At 41.4% G+C, this 21,129-nt stretch overlaps 1 protein-coding gene and 1 pseudogene across 4 annotated transcripts in view; both read left to right on the top strand.

Annotated features, from left to right (window-relative positions):
- The window catches only part of FRY (FRY microtubule binding protein), a 495,577-nt gene extending 476,315 nt beyond the window's left edge, over nt 1-19,262 (top strand). For all 4 annotated transcript variants that reach the window (XM_060191649.1, XM_060191648.1, XM_060191651.1 and 1 more), the window contains 4 exons: nt 11,887-11,904; nt 13,633-13,743; nt 16,400-16,602; nt 17,345-19,262. In XM_060191649.1, the coding sequence (XP_060047632.1) occupies nt 11,887-11,904; nt 13,633-13,743; nt 16,400-16,602; nt 17,345-17,603 (591 nt within the window). In that variant the 3' untranslated portion in view covers nt 17,604-19,262. The remainder of the gene's footprint in view (nt 1-11,886; nt 11,905-13,632; nt 13,744-16,399; nt 16,603-17,344) is intronic.
- LOC132538641 (serine--tRNA ligase, cytoplasmic-like) lies at nt 1,987-7,185 on the top strand (annotated as a pseudogene).
- Nucleotides 19,263-21,129: the final 1,867 nt, after the last annotated feature.

Here is a 21,129-nt window from a genome sequence, read left to right as displayed (position 1 = left end):
CTGACCCCAGGATTCCTAACTGACAGCAAAGGCTAGGTATCAATCATCATGATTGCCCTGATGACAATTTAAAAAAGCCATTTGGGGTCAGGTGGTAGCATACCCAGTTAAGTGCACACATTACCATGCACAAGGACCCAAGTTCAAACCTCTAGTCCCCACCTGTGGGGAGGAAGCTTCACAAGTGGTGAAGCAATGTTGCAAGTTGCTTTCTCTCTTCCTCTCTGTCTCCCTCACCCCTCTCAATTTCTCTTTCCTATCAAATAAAAGGAAGTGGGTGAAATAGCCACCCACCAGAAGCAGTGGATTCATAGTGTAGGCACAGAGCCCCTGAGAAAGCGCTAGTGGCCATTAAAAATTTTTTTTTAATTTTTTAAAGCATTTTGAGGGGGCAGACAGTAGCACACTGGGTAAAGCACACATAGTGCGAAGCACAAAGACAGGTGCAAGGATCCCAGTTTGAGCCCCCAGCTCAAACCTGCAGGGGGGTCGCTTCACAAGCAGTGAAGCAGGTCTGCAGGTGTCTGTCTTTCTCTCCCCCTCTCTGCCTTCCCCTCCTCTCTCCATTTCTCTCTGTCCTATCCAACAATAATAATAACAGCACAAAAATGGAAAAAAAAAAAAAAAAAAAGGCTTCCAGGAGCAGTAGATTCATAGTGCTGGCACCAGGCCCCAGTGATAACCCAGGAGGCAAAAAAAAAAGGCATTTTGATGCCCATCTTCTCTAAAATTCTAGGGCAGCTACAGCAGCAGAGCTGAATGAAGAGCTGCATCCAGGGAGTCTCCGCTGAGCTTTGCCAGAGAGCAGCCCCAGTGTCAACACTATAACTGCTTAACCACAGCTCACCTCCCCACTTCTGCAGAGCTGACCCGGCCAGGCCAGAGATGTTTCAACGACACTTGGTGGAAGTTATCTTCCTTGCTTCCCTCAGGATTTGATAGTATCTGTGAACATTTTGAACATTTCACTCTCTGGCTTCCAGTACAATCATTTACTTATAACTCTGCTATATATCTGTCTTTTTCTACTCAATGCATCATTCTGATTACTAGGGAGATTTTCTTTTTTTTTTTTTTTTTTTTTTGGCTGCTATGTGTTTCTTATCCCTATATAACCTATGAAGAAAATGCCCCATAACTTTGGTTCTCATGCAAATTGAAAGAGTTATATGGCGTGTTCTGGACTTGTTTTTTGGTTTTGTTTGTGGACTGGGGTGTTTGCAGAGCTAGGGCCTCATGCATGTGCATTTTCTCCACTTTGAGGTGCTTTTTCTTTTTCTTTTTTTTAAATTAGTGGTTTAATAATGATCAATAAGACTGTGAGATAACAGGAGTACAATTGCAGACAATCCCCACCACCCGTTTCATAACCCCTCTCCTCCATTGGAAGGGTTCCTATTCTTTACCCCTCTGGGAGTATGGGCCAAAAATCTTTATGGGATGCAGAAGGTGGAAGGTCTGGCTTCTGCAGTTGCTTCTCCACTGGATATGGACATTGGCAGGTCAATCCATACCCCCAGCCTGTGGGGTAGGGCTCTGGGAAGGTAAGGTTCCAAGATACATTGGTGAGATCGTCTGCCCATGGAAGTGAGGTTGGCGTCATGGTAGCATCTGCAACTTAACGGCTGAAAAGCGTTAAGAGATAAAGCAGAACAAATTGTTAAATAATCAGGAACCTAAAGGTAAGAATATAGAAGATGGGATTTGGGGTCTTGGTGCTGGAAGAAGCTAGGAAGTCTATTTTAAGTATATTCCAAGGGGCCCATGACTTTACTAATTTTTGCCTGAGCCCGACAGCTTAACATGCAGGTCAGCTAAATGTATTGTCTGGGGAGATGCTGTCAGAGTCGGCGATAGAGCTAGAAAGCTGTATCAGCGCCTACGCAGGGGCAGGTGGACAGGTCAGCATGCCAGCACACTGCACAGGTCACCAGCTGCTACAGGCGGCTCCTCACTTCCCTTAGCACTGGCCGGGGAGAAGGAAAGATGGTGCTGGATCTGGAATTGTTCCGGGTAGATAAAGGAGGGGCCCAGCCCTCATCCGCGAGACCTAGGAGACGCATTTCAAAGACCCAAGAGTAGTGGATCAGTTGGTGGAGGCAGATGGCAAGTGGTGACGATGACAGAGAAATTGAGAGGGAAGGGAAGATAGGGAGAGAAACAAAGACATCTGCAGCCCTGCTTCACTTGTGAGGCCTCACCCCTGAAGGCAGATTTTGGGCAGACAACTTGAACAAGCTGAAGAACTTCTGTAGCAAGACAATCATAGAGAAAATGAAGAAAAAAGAGACATGTATCCATAAATTAGGGCAAAATATATACTTGAAAGCAAAAGTACACAATAGTCTGCATTGAGTTCGTATAAAGTTCCTAATGAAATAATATCTAATTAGACTTAGATACCCTCCTCAGCTACTTCCTATTACAGTTCTCTCACTCACTCCAAAGCTAAGCTTAGCAAAGCAGGGACTGCAAAAGCTGAATAAGGGCAAGAGACTGGCATACTTTAACGATGACTCTTTAGTCATTATCAGGCCACCCCATGAGCTGGGGCCGTATTCAGGAGTCCTGAGATTCCCAAACAGACATGATGGGCCTAAACCTCAAATAAATCCTTCTCTCCATTGTAACAGGTCATCTCTATCAGGAACAACAAAAAAAGACCCCTTTTTGCCCCCCCCCATAGGACCTTGTCCTCAACTTGGATCAACAACGGTAGAGAATATTCCATCCTCCGAAGGGAAGATAGACATCGTACTCTAACTCTATGCTACACCTGAGGAAGACGGGTCGATATTGGAGCAGCCTGGAATGTCCCTACTCATGACCACAGAATGTGAGCTCAGATCTACAGGGATGCAGAGGTTACATAGGCTCCTAAGCTGAATCTGGGCCCCAGATCAGATCAAATGGATGGGATGTACAGTCAACGATATTTATACACCTTTCCCATATTTGGGAGCTACTCTCTTCCCTGATCTAATTTTCTGGTCCTTTTTCCAGCCATGATATCATCTTCCCAGACAATAACTTGGATCTACCTGCATATCAAATTTCAGGCTCAGAGGATAAAAGAAAAAGAAGAAAAAAAACCAGTATAGCCACAGGCCCTTTGGAATATAACTAAAATATGCCTGCTAGCTATCTACAAAATGGAGGCCCCCCCCCCAACTCTTTATCTGCACTATTCTAGCCTTTAGGTTTATGATTAGTCAACAACTTGTTTGGCTTTATATGTTAACTCTCTTTTCAGCCACCAGGCTCCAGATGCTAGCAGGATGCCGACTAAACTTCCCTGGACAGACAACCCCACCAATGTGTCCTGGAGCTCCACTTCCCCACAGCCCCACCCTACTAGGGAAAGAGAGAGGCAGGCTGGGAGTATGGACCGACCAGTCAACGCCCATGCTCCACGGGGAGGCAATTACAGAAGCCAGACCTTCCACCTTCTGCAACCCACAGTGACCTTAGGTCCATACTTCCAGAGGGTTAAAGAGTAGGAAAGCTATCAGGGGAGGGGATGGGATATAGAGTTCTGGTGGTGGGAACTGTGTGGAGTTGTAACCCTCTTATCCTATGGTTTTGTCAATGTTTCCTTTTTATAAATTAAAAATAAATAAAATAAAAAATAAAGAGTAAATTATGCTGAAACTTCTAAAAAAAAAAAAAAAAAAAGCCAGTTGGAGATGGCGAGTCCATTCCAGAGAATGCCTTAAATCTCAGTGACCTCAGTGCAGACACATTAGCTAACTTGAAAGTCTCACACATCAAGAAAGTCCAGCTCCTCATCAATGAAGCCATCCTGAAATGTGATGCCGAGTGGATACAGCTGAAAGCTGAGTGTTTTGAGAATCTCTGGGAGATCAGGAACCTCCTGCACCCCTCAGTCCTCATCAGCAACATTAAGGATGCAGACAACAAAGTAGAGAGGAGTTGGGGTGATTGTACGGTCAGAAAGAAGTATTCTCACGTGGACCTGATGGTGATGGTAGATGGCTTTGAAGGCGAAAAGGGGGCCGTGGTAGGTGAGAATCTAGGATACTTCCTGAAAAGGGGTTCTGGTATTCTTGGAACAGGCACTCATCCAGTATGCCTTCGAACCTTGGGAAGTCGGAACTGTACTCCCATTTACACCCTGTTTTTCTTTTTTTTATTCTTTTTTTAATTTATTTTAAAAAGGAGACATTAACAAAGTCATAGGCTAAGAGGGGTACAACTCCCACCACCAAAACTCTGTATCCTATCCTCTCCGCTGATAGCTTTCTTATTCTTTAATCCTCTGGGAATATGGACCCAAGGTCACTGTGGGATGCAGAAAGTGGAAGGTCTGGCTTTTGTAATTGCTTCCCCAATGAGCATGGGCATTGAATGGTTGATCCATACTCCCAGCCTACCTCTCTCTTTCCCTAGTAGGGTGGGACTCTGGGGAAGCAGAACTCCAGGACACATTGGTGGGGTCGTCTGTTCAGGGAACTCTGGTCGGCATGATGCTAGCATCTGGAACCTGGTCACTGAAAAGAGAGTTAACATACAAAGCCTAACAAACTGTTGAACAATCATGGACCTAAAGGCTGGAATAGTGCAGATGAAGTGTTGGGGGGGGGGGTCCTCCATTTTGTAGATAGCTAGTAGGCATATTTTAGTTATATTCCAAAGGGCCTGTAACTATACTAGTGTTTGTTTTTTTTCTCTGAGCCTGAAATCTGATATGCAGGTGGATCCAAGTTATTGTCTGGGGAGATGATGTCATGGCTAGAAAAGGGACAGAAAGCTGGATCAGGGAAGAGAGTAGCTCCCTAATATGGGGAAGGGGTATAAATATTGTTGACTGTAAACCCCACTGATTTGATGTGGTCTGGGGCCCACATTCAGTTTAGGAGTCTATGTGACCTCTGCATCCCTGTAGATCTGAGCTCACATTCTGTGGTCATGAGTAGGAACATTCCAGGCTGCTCCAATATCGACCCATCTTCCTCAGGTGTAGCATACAGTATGTTGTCCATCCTCCCTTCAGAGAATGGAACATTCTCTACCGTTGTTAATCCAAGTTGAAGGCAAGGTCCTAGGGGGCCCTCACAAAGGGGTCTTTTTTTGTTGTTCCTGATAGAGATGACCTGTAACAATGGAGAGAGGGATTTATTTGAGGTCTAGGCCCATCATGTCTGTTTGGGATTCTCAGGGCTCTTTGAGTAGGGCCCCAGCTGATGGCACACCCCGTTTTTCATGAGGAAGGAGGTCATGCAGGAGGTTGCACAGCTCAGCCAGTTTGATGAAATTTATAAGGTGATTGGCATAGGCAGTGAGAAGTCTTGATGACAACTCCTACGATGAAAAGTACCTGATTGCCACGTCGGAGCAACCCATTGCTGCCCTGCACCAAGACGAGTGGCATCAGCCAGAGGACTTGCCCATCAAGTGTGCCGGCCTGTCCACCTGCTCTTGCCAGGAGGTGGGCTTTCATGGCCGTGATACCGTGGGCATCTTTCGGGTCCACCAGTTTTAGAAGATTGAACAGTTTATGTATTCATCACCACACGACAAGTCATGGGAGATGTTTGAAGAGATGGTTTCTATGGCCGAGGACTTCTACCAGTCTCTGGGATCCCTTAGAACACTGTGGATATTGTCTCAGGTTCTTTGACTCACGCTGCCAGTAAAAAGCTTGACCTGAAGGCCTGGTTTCCGGGCTCCAGAGCATTCCATGAGTTAGTGTCCTGCTCGAACTCCACAGACTACCAGGCTCGCCGCCTGTGAATCCGATCTGGGCAAACCGAGAAGATGATGAATAAGGTAGAGTTTGTGCACATGGTCAGTGCAACTATGTGTGCCACTACTCGCACCATCGGTGCCATCCTGGAGAACTGCCAGACAGAAGAAGGGCATCATCGTGCCCGAGAAGTTGAAGGAGTTTATGCCTCCAGGTCTCCAAGCACTGATCCCGTTTGTGAAGCCTGCACCCATCCACCAGAAGCCATCAAAGAAACAGAAGAAACAGCATGAGGGCAGCAAGAAGAAAGGGGCGACAAGAGACGTCGCTCTGGAAAGCCAACTGCAGAGCATGGAGGTCACCGATTGCTCCAGAGTCTTTGCAGCCTGGCGAGCTGTCATCCGTCAGTGGGATCTCAGTTCAGTGCTTGTCCACAGGCAGGGAAGCTAGGGGTTCATTCATCACCCACTCCCTCTTACTGTTAGCTAAAAGGGGGAGTGTCTGCCATGTGTAATGGAATGTTCCCATATCTGCATGGGCATAAGAACCAATCACTGATGGCTGATGCAGCCATGTAATAAAGTATCTCTGGGGGGAAAAAAAAAAAAAAGAAAGAAAGAAAGAAAAGAAAAGAAAGCTGGATCAGGGCAGAGAGTAGCTCCCAAATATGGGAAAAGTATATAAATACTGTTAACTATAAATCCCATCAATCTGACCTAGGTACCATTCATTCAGAGAGAGAGAGAGAGAGAGAGAGAGGAGAGACACCACAGCATCAGTGCTTCCTTGATGCCAGAAGACTTCCCACATGGTGCTGGGACTTAGATCTGGGGCTTATTCATGGGAAAACACATGCCCTATGCAGTGCAGTCTTTTTCCAGCCCCACAAGTCAAATGTTGGAGAAACCATTGCTCCAGTTAGATTGTAACCTTTTTAGCATCATCCCTTGCAGATAAGTCAGTCAGTCCTTCTTCTATTGGTTGTTGGAAAACCCATGGAATATTACTTCTGTGTTCTTTTTCCATGCAAAAATATGTTATGACTTTTCCAATAATCCAATATAATGAATCATCTTTTCTGTGTTAGCTATGGAAATATATGTTGAAGTTCAACTTTTCCTGAAAACAGTGAATACCTCAGACTGTGCAGTCTATATCATAGGCTTAAAGGTATTGAAATGTATATATTGAGTGGGGGCCAGGTGGTAGCCCACTGGGTTCAGTGCACATAGTGCAAAGAAGCCAAGGACCAGCACAAGGATCCCAGCTCCAGACACCCCGGCTCCCCACTTGCAAGGGGGTCGATTCACAAGCAGTAAAGCAGGTCTGCAGGTGTCTATCTTTCTCTCCCCCTCTGTCTTCCCCTCTCCTTCAGTTTCTCTCTATCCTATACAACAACAATGGGGAAAAATGGCCTCCAGGAGCAGTGGATTTATAGTGCTGGCACTGAGCCCCAGCGATAACCTTGGAGGCAATAATAATAATAATAATTAATAAAATATATATTGGAGAAGACCCAGGTTTGATGTCCCCAGTCCTCACCTGCAGGGGGGAAGCTCTTTCTCTCCTCTCCCCTATCAATTTATCTGTGTCCTATCAAATAAAGTTAATTAAATGTTTTTAAAATATACATATATACATATATATATATACATATATATATATACACAAACATACACACACATATTGAGGGTTGGGCATTGTTGCACCTGGTAGAATGTGCACATTACCATATGCAAAGACTCAAATTCAAGCTCCCAGTCCCCATCTGCAAGAAGGAGCTTCATGGGCAATGAAGCAGTATTACAGGCATCTCTCTCTCTCTCTCTCTCTCTCTCCTTCAGTTTCAATCTCCCCCTCTTCAATTCTTTATCTAATAGGAGAGAGAAAGAAAGGAAGGAAGGAATAAAGGGAGGGAAGGAGGGAGAAAAATAAAGGAAGAAGGGAAGGAAGGAAAGGAAGGTGCAGTTGGAGCCCCCGCCTCCCCACCTGCAGGGGAGTCACTTCACAAGCGGTGAAGCAGGTCTGCAGGTGTCTTTCTTTCTCTCCCCCTGTCTGTGTTCCCCTCCTCTCTCCATTTCTCTCTGTTCTATCCAGCAATAACACCAATAATCACAACAATGTTAAACAACAAGGACAACAAAGGGGGGAAATAAATAAATATTTTAAAAAGAAGGAAAGGAAGGGAAGGGAGGGGAGGGGAGAGGATGGATGGAGAGGGGAAAGGGAAGGAAGGGAAGGGGAGGGGAGGGAAAGGGAAGGGAAGGGAAGGGAAGGGAAGGGAAGGGAAGGGAAGGGAAGGGAAGGGAAAGGAGGAAGGAGAAAAGGGGAAAATGACTGCCTGGAGCAGTGAATTCAGCACTGAGCCCCAGAAATAACCCTGGTAAGAGTTAAAGAAAAATTATGAATGTATGTGTATGTATTGGAACTCATTGTCAAGGTTCAAGTAGTCAGCAGTGTGTCAGACCCAAGTGGTCTTAGCATCATAGCTGCTTAGGAGATTAGCTGCACCTGGTAATATTCAGCAAAGCAGCTTCAATATTAGGTTGAAGACACTTGTGTTTTATTCCAATTAACTTAAACCACTGACTTTCAGAAGTTAATATCACAATAAAGGCTAAGATAACACACTGGGGTTTATTTTCTGTCCTGCTGTAAGTTTCTGATTTGTACATGACAGGCTGTGTCTTAGCAAGAGCTCTACTTCAGAGTAGAATAGAGAGAAAGAAGGTATGACTATACCACTGTTAATCAGCAAGAATCAGGTTAGGCTGGACTTTAAGCTACCCTGTCTGTGATAAGTCCTTAACATACATTTGTATATCTTCTTGTTTTGAACACATATCTGCAAATACAAATTTTAAATCAAACCATATCAGGGGTTCAGGTACTTGAAGGAAATCCTTATAACCAAATAAACAAGTGATAACCCCCTCAACATTTTCAAAATAACCTCAAGTCACGAAAAAAATACAGATACGTTGTTAAAGATTTTTTAATTATTTTTATTTATTGGATAGAGACAGCCAGAAATCAAGAGGGTAGGGGGAGATAGGAAGAGAGAAAGAGAGACACCTGCAGCACTGCCTCACCACTTGCCAAGCTTTCCCCCTGCAGGTGGAGAACAGGGTCCTTGAGCATTGTAATGTGCACTCAACCAGGTGCACCACCACCTGGACCCATGATAAGACTCTAAAGACACTGTTTTTAAACCTGGCTATAGGAAAAGTAGCATGGAAGGAGAGGAGAGGCAGGAAAGAAACGTTTAAATTTTTTCATTGGAATGATGTCACAGAATGCTGGTTTTTTTACTATCTTTTTGGAGTTCTATATGCAAGCAAGGTCCAAGCCTGTAGCCAAAAAAAGTTTCTGAGATAATGATTATCAAGGCTACTTGGAATCACTTATCTGAATAGGAAAGAATAAAAACAACACTGAGAACTGGTATTCCTCAAGTTGGTCAATTCCCAATAATTTTATTCCCTGGGAGCTAGCTGAGTGGGAGGAAATAATTGACAACAAAATGCCTTAGCACCAACCTGGAGTCAGAGTCTCATTTGCCTTTATTGAACAAGGAAGATTTTACTTTAACTGACTGGGTGACCTCCTTGAATTGCAACCTTGCTCTGGAAAACTGTCACTTATTTTTGTTAAGAGGCAGTTTCCTTCACATAAGACTGCATTATTTACTACATACTTGCTTCATTCCACCATTCCAAAAAGTAAATTCCATGACAGAAGCAGTTACACGGTAAAGTGCACACTAGACATTTCAGTCAAATGTTTCCTAAAGTGTCTTTCCAGTGGAAATTCTGTGTGTATATAGGCACTTAAGATTCCGGCCTCTGTATGCCTTTCTGGTGTGACTTTTTATTTCAGTACATAAGATTTGGTGACTTACAAAAAAAAACTGGGGGGAGTCGGGTGGTAGCGCAACGGGTTAAGCGCACATGGCGCAAAGTGCAAGGGCCGATGTAAAGATCCCAGTTCGAGCCCCCGGCTCCCCACCTGCAAGGGAGTTGCTTCACAGGTGTCTATCTTTCTCTCACCCTCTCTGTCTTCCCCTCTTCTCTCCATTTCTCTCTCCTATCCAACGACGACAACATCAATAACAACTACAATAATAAAACAACAAGGGAAACAAAAGGGAATAAATATTTTTAAAAATGTGCACACACATTACAATGCACAAATACCTGGGTTCAATTCCCTGGTTCCCATTTGCAGAGGGGAAGCTTCACAAGTGACTACAGATGCACCTCTCCCTCTCTCTCTCCCTTCCCTTCTCCTCCCACTTTTGCTCTGCCTGTTTTTCCCTTCCCTCTCAATTTCTCTCTCAAAAAAAAAAAGCTTGATATATAGGTTTTTTAAGAATAGTAAAAACTTCAGACTGTGTAATCTGTATCACAGGTTTAAACATATTTATTCTTTGATGTTTTCAAAGAAATCCATGGTTATGATCATAAAAATAACTCACTGAGCAGAATATAATAATCAACAATGCCAGAATCATGTTATATTAACTGATGAGGCAGGAAGAGACACTTGAAGGGCCACAGCAGGGAGATGGGGGCGGGGGTTGTTCACAATAAAGCTTTAATTCTATTTATGATACTGATTAATAACGTGATGCTGTTTTCTTATTAATACATTCAACGGCTGATAGCACAAAGATTTGGGGGAATTTTTAAATAAAGATGTTTTGTTGTTATTAAAGATAACAAACAGAGAGATACTTAAATATTTTGAAAAACAGATATAGTGAACTATAATTATACTTTTTTTTTCTTACCAGAGTACTATTCAGCTCTGGTTTATGGTGATGACAGGGATTGAGTCTGGGACTCCAGAACCTCAAGCATCAAAGTCTTTTATGTAAAACACTGTGACAGCTCCCAAGCCTGCAACTGACATTTCTTTCTTCCTTCCTCCCTTTCTTTCTTTCTTTCTTTCTTTCTTTCTTTCTTTCCTCCTTTCTTTCTTCCCTCCTTTCTTTTTGCCTTTCTTTCTTTCCTTCTTTTTTTCTTTCTTTTTTCCCACCAGGATTATCACTGGGGCTTAGTGCCTGTAGGACAATTCCAACACTCCTTTTTTTTTTTTCTCTTTTGATACAGATTGAGTTATAGAGGGAGACAGAGAGATCAAGAGAAAGACAAACATCTATAGCACTGCTCCACCACTCATGAAGCTTCCCCCTGCAGGTGGTGACCATGGGCTTGAACCCAGGCCCTGAGCATAGGAGTGTGTATGCTCTACTAGCTGCATCACCCTAATTGATTTTTTTTAATGCTCTGTCAAATATTAGTTATCTTTCCATGTATCCAAACTTTCCAAATCTGTAGTTATGATATGATGCCAAAAAATGATAACCATACTTGAATGTGACTCTGCTACAAATTTACATTATTTCAGACTTTCTTTAGATTACTCTTAGAAATTGTCTGGGGGTGTTATAAAAAACCAAATGTAAGAAAATTCCTTGTCAGTTCTTACACTTCTTTGAGAAGTATAGTATGCAGAGTCATTTGAAATAATATCTCGCCTTCCTAAAAAATATTGTCAGTATGTGACAAACATGTAAATCAACATTTTCTCAGTAAAGTAATAGAAACAGTATATTGTCAGTGTGGAAGGCAATCTGATCCTTTAAAAAAAATTTTAAGGTTCCATTTCTATTGCTAGTTACATTCTATGTTGGTTGAGTGACCATAGGTTAGCAAATGTAAAATGGAACAGAGTAAAAATTCTACCTTCACTAACACATAGCTATAGTATCATTTGTTTGGTGTTACAGTTCTTCAGATAACTTACTAGGTCTACTCATATTTTCCTATTTCACATATTATTAATGTTTATACCCTAAAATCATCAAGCAATACATTTTAACTCCTAGTCTTCAAGACTGACCAGATCTAAACAAACTAATCAAAGACTTTAAAATATGCAACTTGAATTATTTCAGATGATACATTTCCCACGAGAGCTTATTTTTTAACTACAACACTATGCATGTTGAATGAGTTCGACATCCGCAGCCATTGACCAAGTTTGAGCAAGCAATGCTAATATTGCTGATGGTTCTGCTTTGGAAAGAGGACCGTGCTTTCTGTTGCATGCATTACACTGACCCTGTACTTTCTTTCCTTTCCTTTGTTTCCTGTGCCATGCTTGCTGGGTAGCAAATGGAATCTCTTGCAGTAAGTTAACTTTCTTTCATACTCTTTGTCCATTTAGGCATGGACCCATAACAGATTTTTTGTTTGTTTGTTACTATATCTTTTAGCATGTCTACCCTTCCTTTTTCCTTTCCTTTTTTCTTTTTTTTTTTTCATTTCATTTCATTTGGTAGACTGAAACATACAGTTTACTAGTAGCATTCTGAGCTACTTTCCTTCCCAAGTTGTAGAGTTGCTATGAACGTTCATACGACTAATGAAATACTGTAAAGTCATGACTTATCATCATCTAGCACTTAGGAAAGTCAAGAGTTTTTCGTAGCTAGGATTCACTCCAAATTGTGATGGTCACATTATGTTTTTAAACAATACATATTTTTAATCTGTGAGTCTCTGATAATTCTCTTTTATACCAGCTCTTAAATGTTTCCATGAAGGAAAGTTTTAAGTAATTATAAAATAAAAATGTTTTATTAAAACAACTAGAGATCTAATTTGGATTAACTAGTGAGTGTCACTTGGAATAGTTACCAACATTGGAACTATAAATAAATCCAAGTAGAATTGTCTTTCCTCTAAGAGTTGGAGACAGAGTGAAAGGAAAAAGATAACTTCATTCAGATAGTCTTAGCATGAACTTGAACTACTTGACTCTCCTTAAATCATTCAGGGACCATTTTAAGTTGGCCCAGAAGCTCTCAGTTCTGAGCTGAGTTCTTTACAGTCTCATAAAAAAATTAATTAAAAGAGGCCCCATATATCCTAACTTAACCACATCTGAAAACTGAGCAGTGTTGAGTTTAAGCTACATATTTAGCTCACTTTCACTGGTGACTCTGAAGCATAAAATTCTGTATGGTGAAGGCTATTTTCCTTTCACAGAATCCCATAATTCCGAGGGGCCAACCCATTCTTGAAACAAGACAGGCAATGCTGAGAGACCATTCTAAGCAGATAAAGTTCAGAGTGGTATGCTCACTAGTACTGGAATTATTCATGACTCATTTTGTCCTCATAGTAGACAAAAAAATAAATTAAATATTTTCAATTCCAAGGAAAGCTATAGTGCTCAAGAGCCTTTTTGTATGACTATACTTACTTTTTCCACAGAATGTTTTTAATGTTTTAGAGTTTCCCCTTTTCTAAATATTTTTGACCCCATTTTACATGTCTTTAATGCAACAAAGATGTATTGAGTGCTGAGCAGGAGTCCGGTAGGCAGAACAGAAACAGCACCTTAGAGGAACAAGTGCCTGTCATGCTTATACAGACTTTAGGATGAGTGTCTGTATCCTAAATGACAGCCAGAATTGTCACATGTTGAGTGCCTGCTGAATTTTAACACTTTGAATAACTTAATGCTCTGCTTCTTAAATATAGTTTTCATAAAAAGAAACTCTTTGATTGTAAAATCCAATTTACAGCTTACAAAAACTAAGGCAACCACAGCCATAACTTGCAAATATATTCAATTGGCAAATATAATAGGACTTTGGCAGTTAACTCCATTCCTTCGTAACCACTACTCCTATCTATTTAGTCATCTTCCAAACGCCATGTTATCTGTGTTATACTGTGAACTTCTCACTGGCCTTGAATGGTTTTTGTTTTTCTGGTCTATTTGCAATGATAGCAACTAGTTACATGTCCTTGGTTTTGTAAAAAGATGTGTTTGTCTCCACCAGTGTTTCACTTCTTTTACAGGAAGCAGCCTTACTAACGTTCTTCCCACGTAAATTCTCTCTCCAGCAACTGGAACTTTGTCAGAGATTATATAAACTCCACTTCCAGCTGCTGCTGCTTTTTCAATCCTACTGTAAGCTCATCGGCCAGGTGCACGAAGTCAGCTCCATGCCAGAGGTGAGCCCACAGACTTCCAGACCCTACCCCTGCCCAGAAGTCACTCCTACCCTTTGGTCTCCTCCCTTACCCCTGTTTAAAACTGCCCAAGCAATTTCATCCCCACATTATTCTTGTGTTCAAGCCCAAGTTTCGCCATGTGCTACATTTATTCCTCTTCTCAGTCAGCAGTGCAAGGACTTAGAGTAAGGCAAGTGGCATGCCTCTGCACAAATGGTTTAAGCTCTAAGAGGAGCATCTCTAAATACAGTGCCATCACATCAAGCCCTCCCCCCCACCCCCCGTGTCTGGGAATCCTTATTTGAAAGAGTGCCCTGTGTGGGCAGGGGTAGATAGCATAAAGGTTATGCAAATGCAAAGTGACTCTCATGCTCCGAAGTCCCAAGTTCACTCTCCCCCCCCCACCCCACCCCCGCACCATCATAAGCTAAAGCTGAGCAACGCTCTGGTGTAAAAAGGAAGGAAGGAAGGAAGGAAGGAAGGAAGGAAGGAGGGAGGGAGGGAGGGAGGGAGGGAGGGAGGGAGGGAGGGAGGGAGGGAGGGAGGGAGGGAAGGAAGGAAAAGAGTGTCACGTGTTGTGTTTTTGCTTCCTTGTATCTTAACTTTCTGTGCTTGTCTTTACATTGAGATGGTTTTTGTTTTTTATTTTTTTTTACAAAATAAAAATATCGAAGGAGCTGGACGGTAGCACAGTGGGTTAAGCGCACATGGCGCAAAGCGCGCAAGGACCGGTGTGAGGATCCTGGTTCGAGTCCCCAGCTCCCCATCTGCAGGGGAGTTGCTTCACAAGTGATTAAGCAGGTCTGCAGGTGTCTATCTTTCTCTCCCCCCTCTGTCTTCCCATCCTCTCTCCATTTCTCTCTGTCCTATCCAACAACAACAACACCAATAACAACAAAGATAAACAACAAGGGCAACAAAAGAAAAAAAAATAGCCTCCAGGAGTAGCAGATTACGAACCCCAGCAATAACCCTGGAAGCAGAAACAAACAAAATAAAAATAATAAAATAAAAATATCAATAAGACCATAGGATAAAAGGGGTATAATTCCCACCACTAGAGTTTCATATCCCCTCCCTGGAAAGCTTTCTTTATCCCTCTGGGAGCATGGACCCAGGATCATCATGGGATACAGAAGGTGAAAGGTCTGACTTCTGTAATTGCTTCTCCACTGGACATGGGTGTTGTCAGGTCAATCCATATTCCCAGCTTATCTCTCTCTTTCCCTAGTGGGACAGAGCTCTGGAGAGGTGGGGTTCCAGGACACATTGATGGTGATTTTTAATCAGAGGTTTTGAGTCAGAGAAAGACACAGAGCACCACACAGGCTTATGCAGTGCCAGGTCTTGAAGTGATGCACTTAGCAGCATGTGTGCGAAGACAAGTGTTTTTTGAGGGCTTCAATTCTATGCTTGTATAGTGAGTATAAGGAATGAAGAAGAAAAATGATGATATTGAACAAGTCAGTTTTCCAAAGAAAATTTGCATCATCAACTTGTATGACAGAGGAAAAAAATCCCTTTAAATTCCTATCGTTTTTCAAAGGTGCTCTTAAGACAATTTGTCTTCTGTTGCATATTGGGGGAGCACTAAGAGGTCTATAGGGGCCAGGAGATGGCTCGTTGAAAAGAACACATGCTTTGCTGTAGTTAAGGCTCCAACACCATAGGGCAGCAACATGAAAGACACCAAGGGATGGTCAGTGTGATGGTGTCTCTCCTCTCTCCCCTTGCCCCCCCCTCAAAACTTAAATAGAAAATTGGACTCAGAAGGCCACTCAGCAGCATTTTTTTTCAGGAAAGGATATGGATTCTCTCTTATGATTTACTTTTTTGATTAGTAATTTAGCGTTAATTTCATTTAACCAGAGCATTACTATCTGTGGCACATGCAGCACCCAGGATGGAGCTCGGCACCCCGTGTTACAGCTCAGATGCTCTAGTGGTTGCTCCACCCCCTGTGGATCTTTTTGTCTCAGTAGTTTTGAGGGGAAATATCTTTTACCTGTGCAAGACCACCAGTCTTGGTTAAGACAGTCTTCTTCATCTGCCTTAGAATTTTGTCTCTGATCTTTGCCCAGAGCATAGGAAAGTAAGAAAAATGTATTTTTCAAATAAGATCCATGTTCATGATCACATTTATTCAGCATTTATGTGTCAAACCTGAGTCAGCATTTTATGCCCATGATCTTAATTTTTTTTTGCACGTGGTCTCATTTTATCTTTAAAATAACCCTATGGGTGGACAGTATCTTCAGTCTCACAGCTGAGAAAACTGAGGCAGAGAAAAGTCTCACCCTGACTGCGACTCCACAGCACGCTGCAGAACTGGCATCTGAACCCAGCTCCACCCCCAACATCCAGACCTTTCTCTTGTGCCTTAGACCTCTACATAAGCCTTTCTATCTAAAAAGAAAAGAAACACTTAAGGAAATTCTGCCTTGTCTACCAGGAGAGCACCCTCGCTGTTAATATGCTATTTGACACCTGCCTCCCAAGCCCTTATGCATACCACAAAGTATAGCTTCATTTGTCCTTCTTAAGTTTACAAAGTGTTATGCTTGTGCTTAACCAGACTAATAGAATCAGTTCTCCCCACTTATGGGAATGCGAAATCCAGCCTGCAATTAAATGGAGTCAAAAATTTTTTGAACAGCTGCTAAATATGTCCCGGGAACTGAGTGACTTAAAGAAAAACCTGAAAGAGGCCACTGCAGCCATTGCTGCCGACCCTCTTTACATAGAGGGGGCGTGGGCTGAGCCCACCTTCACATCCACTGAAGCGGCCATCCAGTCCATGCTGGAGTGCTTGAAGAACAATGAGCTCAGCAAGGCATTACGGCAGATCCGCGAGTGCAGGTAACTCTGATTTCTTGCAGACCAAGCAAAAGGTAATGCGTGCGTAATTGTTACTCGGTCAGTGTAGGTAACTACACAGAGGGCACGTTTAGATTTTTAGAAACTTCCTCAGATCCTGACTATGCTAGAAACATTGGATTTCAGAACTTCCATATTATTGGTGTTACTTTCACTCACTTGTCATCCTAAAAAGTTGGAAGACTTGAAGACAGACCCCAAAATGGGGGAGATAATATAAAGGTTTTTAATTTCCTACCTGAGACACAAGGTCCTAGCTTCAATCCTCAGCACCACCATAACCCAGCATTCAGAGCTGAGCAGTGCTCTGGTTAAAAACAGTAAGCCATACATACACCCATACACACAGTATGAAAATTATTAAGTATCTATTTGAGGACCTCCCCATTTATATGTGAGAGTATGTTCATGTTTATTGGAACAGGAATCTGATGAATATTTTTTAACTATAAGATTGCATACAGACACTTTAGAAATTTCTAGCAAAACCAGTAATATGCAGTATTCCAAAATTAATATGGCAACATCTACCCAACTGAACATACTAAATGCCATTGAATTAAATCACTTGGATTGGTTACTCGTACAGTACATGAATTGTATCTCAGTAAAGCTACTTTTCACAAAAGACATTTCGTGTACTTTCAGATTCAAAGAAATCTGAAATCTCTCTGCTTTGTGAATCACAGTGCCTCTAACCTATGCTGTTCTTTCTTGATTGCAGAAGTTTGTGGCCCAATGACATCTTTGGAAGCAATTCTGATGATGAGGTCCAAACACTGTTGAATATTTATTTCCGTCATCAAACTCTAGGGCAAACGGGTACTTATGCATTGGTGGGGTCTAATCAGAACCTGAATGAAATCTGTACCAAGCTGATGGAGTTGAATATGGAAATCCGGGACATGATTCGCAAGGCCCAGAGTTACCGGGTCCTCACAGCTTTTCTTCCAGACTCCAGTGTTTCTGGCACTAGTCTCTGACAGGAGCCTCCCATCCCCCATGGGTTCCAAGATGGGGGTGCTGCCATGCTGGGGTGACATCATTCAGTGTCTTCTCTGCCTTCAGAAGGCTTGGTCAGACTGTTCTCCCTCTTGTTACCTGTCAAATGTTTTCTAAAGAAGAGGACAAAACTTCCAACATGTAGCAATACTGTAAGAACCACAGTAGCATAGGACATTCTGGGACAGACTCCATCCATCATGCTGTGTAGCACAAGTGTGCTATCTTACTGAGCAGATGCAACTCACTACTGAAGAAGTGACTTCCATTGCATACCAAAGCCAACTACACTGAACAATACCTTCCTTTCTAGAAATGATTTTAGATTGGCAAAAGTGCAATGTTTTCTTCACTAAAAAAATATTTTATATTTTAAAACTTGTACATTCTCTCCCTTTACTCCCCCCTTACTTTATTTTTATTTTATTGGTGGGCTGAGGAAGAGGCAGGCAGAATGAAGCTGGACACTGAAAACTGTAAGATGGTCAAAAGCTGACAGCCTGTGTATGCAAAAAGGGAACTATAAATGGACAATTGAAATGTACACTGTAACTTGAATACAATTACTGTATCTAAAAGGAGCTGCTATGAATTAACTTTCTTATGTTGCTAGGCTACTGTTTCTGAAAGTCCTGGATCTTTTCAGGGGGCCTGTAATTAAGACCCCAGCCCCAAAACTGTTCCAGATAAACTTTTTTTTAAGGACCTTGACTGCTTTTTACTAGAAGGATGCTTTTATGAGCATATTTATACTACAGAAAGATGAGTGGTATTAATTTTAACCAACTTTGCCATTTTGTAGGAAAAACAAAGTCATTCGCATTATAAATTCCAAGTCTTCACCTGTCACGCATGCATATTATAATATCCTTTTGGATAGCAAGAAGTAGACTCATAAGGGTAAAATATGAGTCATTACATTGTTCCCCAACAACTGTCATGTTTTATTGGTATCATTTATGTATAGGGCCATTCTTAAGTTTTCTCCTTAAATGTAATGTTGTCAAGTGTTAGATGTGTGCATGTAAAACTGTTGCACATCAGAGACATATTCAGAGTTTATCTATGTAACTTATTCACTCTGTAAATACATTTAAAGCTTTTGTGATGTAATCATGGTTGATGTTTTGTTCAGAACCTCCTTTAGACTAAAAAAAAAAAAAAGAATGAAATACATATTGACCGTGGGTTTTGTTTTTGGTTAATGAAGCTCTTGTCCTCTAACACACATTTACAATTACACATGTGGGTCGCCACTGTGACACCACCAAGGAGCACCACCGACGTGCCCCATAAACAGCATATATTGGGGTTGTATGCTGTGGAGGCCCTGTGACACAAAAAGTGTCTATGGCCAATCTCTGTGGAAGTATACACTAGTCACAAGCTGATTTTCAACCAAAACTCTCTGGTCAATCAGAGAAGTCAGAGAAGAACTCAGATTACTCACAGCCTATCATGTGACTGCCATCCTTAAAATTTTGAATTAGGCTTTATAGTGAGCAGGAAAAAGCAGTTCCCAACACACATCTGATCACTAATGCCACTAGAAATACAGGGACACAGAGATGTGTGAATTTTTACTCCCAAAAGCTCATATTTACTAGACTCATAAATAAAACTTGCTTTCCTAACCTTTACCAACTGAATTTTATGTAGTAATTTTCTAAAAATATCCTGCAACAGACGTCTACCCAGAAGTCTTCCTCAAGTTGTCACAAATAAAACTTAAACAATAAACAAAGCCTTTATTTATTTTATATGAGGGTAGGGGAGAAAGATCGGGGGGGGGGGGGCAGGCCACCATGGTATATGCAGTACCAGAGGCCTCCTGCTTACAGGGCCTGTACTGTGCCACTGAGTCACTGCCCTAGCTGTGATTTCCATTACTTTTCTGGATACTACTGCACATGTGTCCTTCTGACAACTTATTTTTTCAACATATCAGAAAGATTATTTACCACAATTTGTAGAAAACAACTGAACCATATTTTCTCTGTGTGGGTAGGTGAGGGAAGTCTTATAAAAGATGTATCTCTGCAGAAAACCACAAAATCCAACTCTCATAAAATTCGTTGGGACTCAATAATAGAAAGGACTAAGGAATCATGAATGCCTTCCAAATTGGATGAAAAGAAATTGGGCTGTCAGTATTTGTAGATGATATGAGAGTGTGCATAGGAAAAACCCTAAAGATTCCACTGAACAACCACTATAAACAGTCAATTCAGGAGAGTAGCAGGATACAAAATCAATACATGTACTGCACATTAACTATTATACTTTATACACAGTGAGTGACAGGGAAATGAAGGAAGCATCCCATTCACAATTGTGCTGAAAATGTAAATCTAGCAAAGGAGGTGAAAGACCTTTACAATGAAAATTTTAAGACACTGTTGAGAGAAGGCACAAAGAAATGGAAGGATATATGGCATTCATGTATTAGAAGAATAAATCACCTAAAGCAATTTATATATTCAGTGCAATTCCTATCAAAATCCCAATGTCTTTTTTTTCAAGGAAATAGAACAAACAATTCTAAAATTTATACGGAACAACAAAAACCATAAATAACCAAAGCAATCCTGAGAAATGGAGATATCATGCTCCCTAACTACAAACTACATTACAAGAAATAATTAAAACACAATAGTACTAGACATAAACAAACACTCAAACCAATGGAATAGAATGGAGAACTCAGAAATCCACACGTCTGGACATTCTAATCCATGATAAAGAAAGGACTTATTAAAAGTAAGTTCCACAAAGATTTTAAAAATCAAAAGGTATTTATACACTGCACATCTGATATGAAAAATAAAATATATCAACTACAAAAAAACAATAAAGATAGACAAAAGATCTGATGAAAGTCTTTCAAAGAAGACCTACAGATGTTTCACATCACTTACTATAGAACTGCAAATTAAAACTACAGTGAAACACCATCTCACATTGATGAAAACGGCCTGTGTCAAAAAGATTTAAAACAAGAAGGTCTGATGAGGGTATGAAGAAAAAGATACTCTGGTACACAATTAGTGGGAATATTAAGTGGCACAACCCCCATGGAAAATGGTCCGGAGAATACTCAAAATAATTCAACATGGAAAAACCTTATAATCCAGTACTATATGAAAACACTAATTTGAAAGAATATGTGTAGCCCTGTGTTGACAGTTGCACTGTTCACAATAAGCAAGATATGGAACCAACCTAAATGCCCACTGACAGACAACTGGATATGAAATGAAATCTTACACAGACATTAAAAATGATGGTGTATCATTCAGGACAAAATAGATGGAATTGGAAATGATTGTGCTAAGTGGAATTAGAAATGAAAGACAACTACCAGAGAATCATTAATATGTAGGATATAACTAAAATAAATGAGCAACCCAAGAGATGGCACAGTGGATCAAGTGTTGCTCTCCAGCATGAAGTCCCAAGTTCAATTCCAGGTACCACATGTGTCCGAGTAATGCTCTCTATCTCTCT

This window comes from Erinaceus europaeus, chromosome 5, assembly GCF_950295315.1.
Source record: "Erinaceus europaeus chromosome 5, mEriEur2.1, whole genome shotgun sequence".
NCBI classification, from domain to species: Eukaryota; Metazoa; Chordata; class Mammalia; order Eulipotyphla; family Erinaceidae; genus Erinaceus; species Erinaceus europaeus.
The sequence above is the reverse complement of the archived record's forward strand: the minus strand, read 5'-3'. Positions and strand labels throughout refer to the sequence as shown.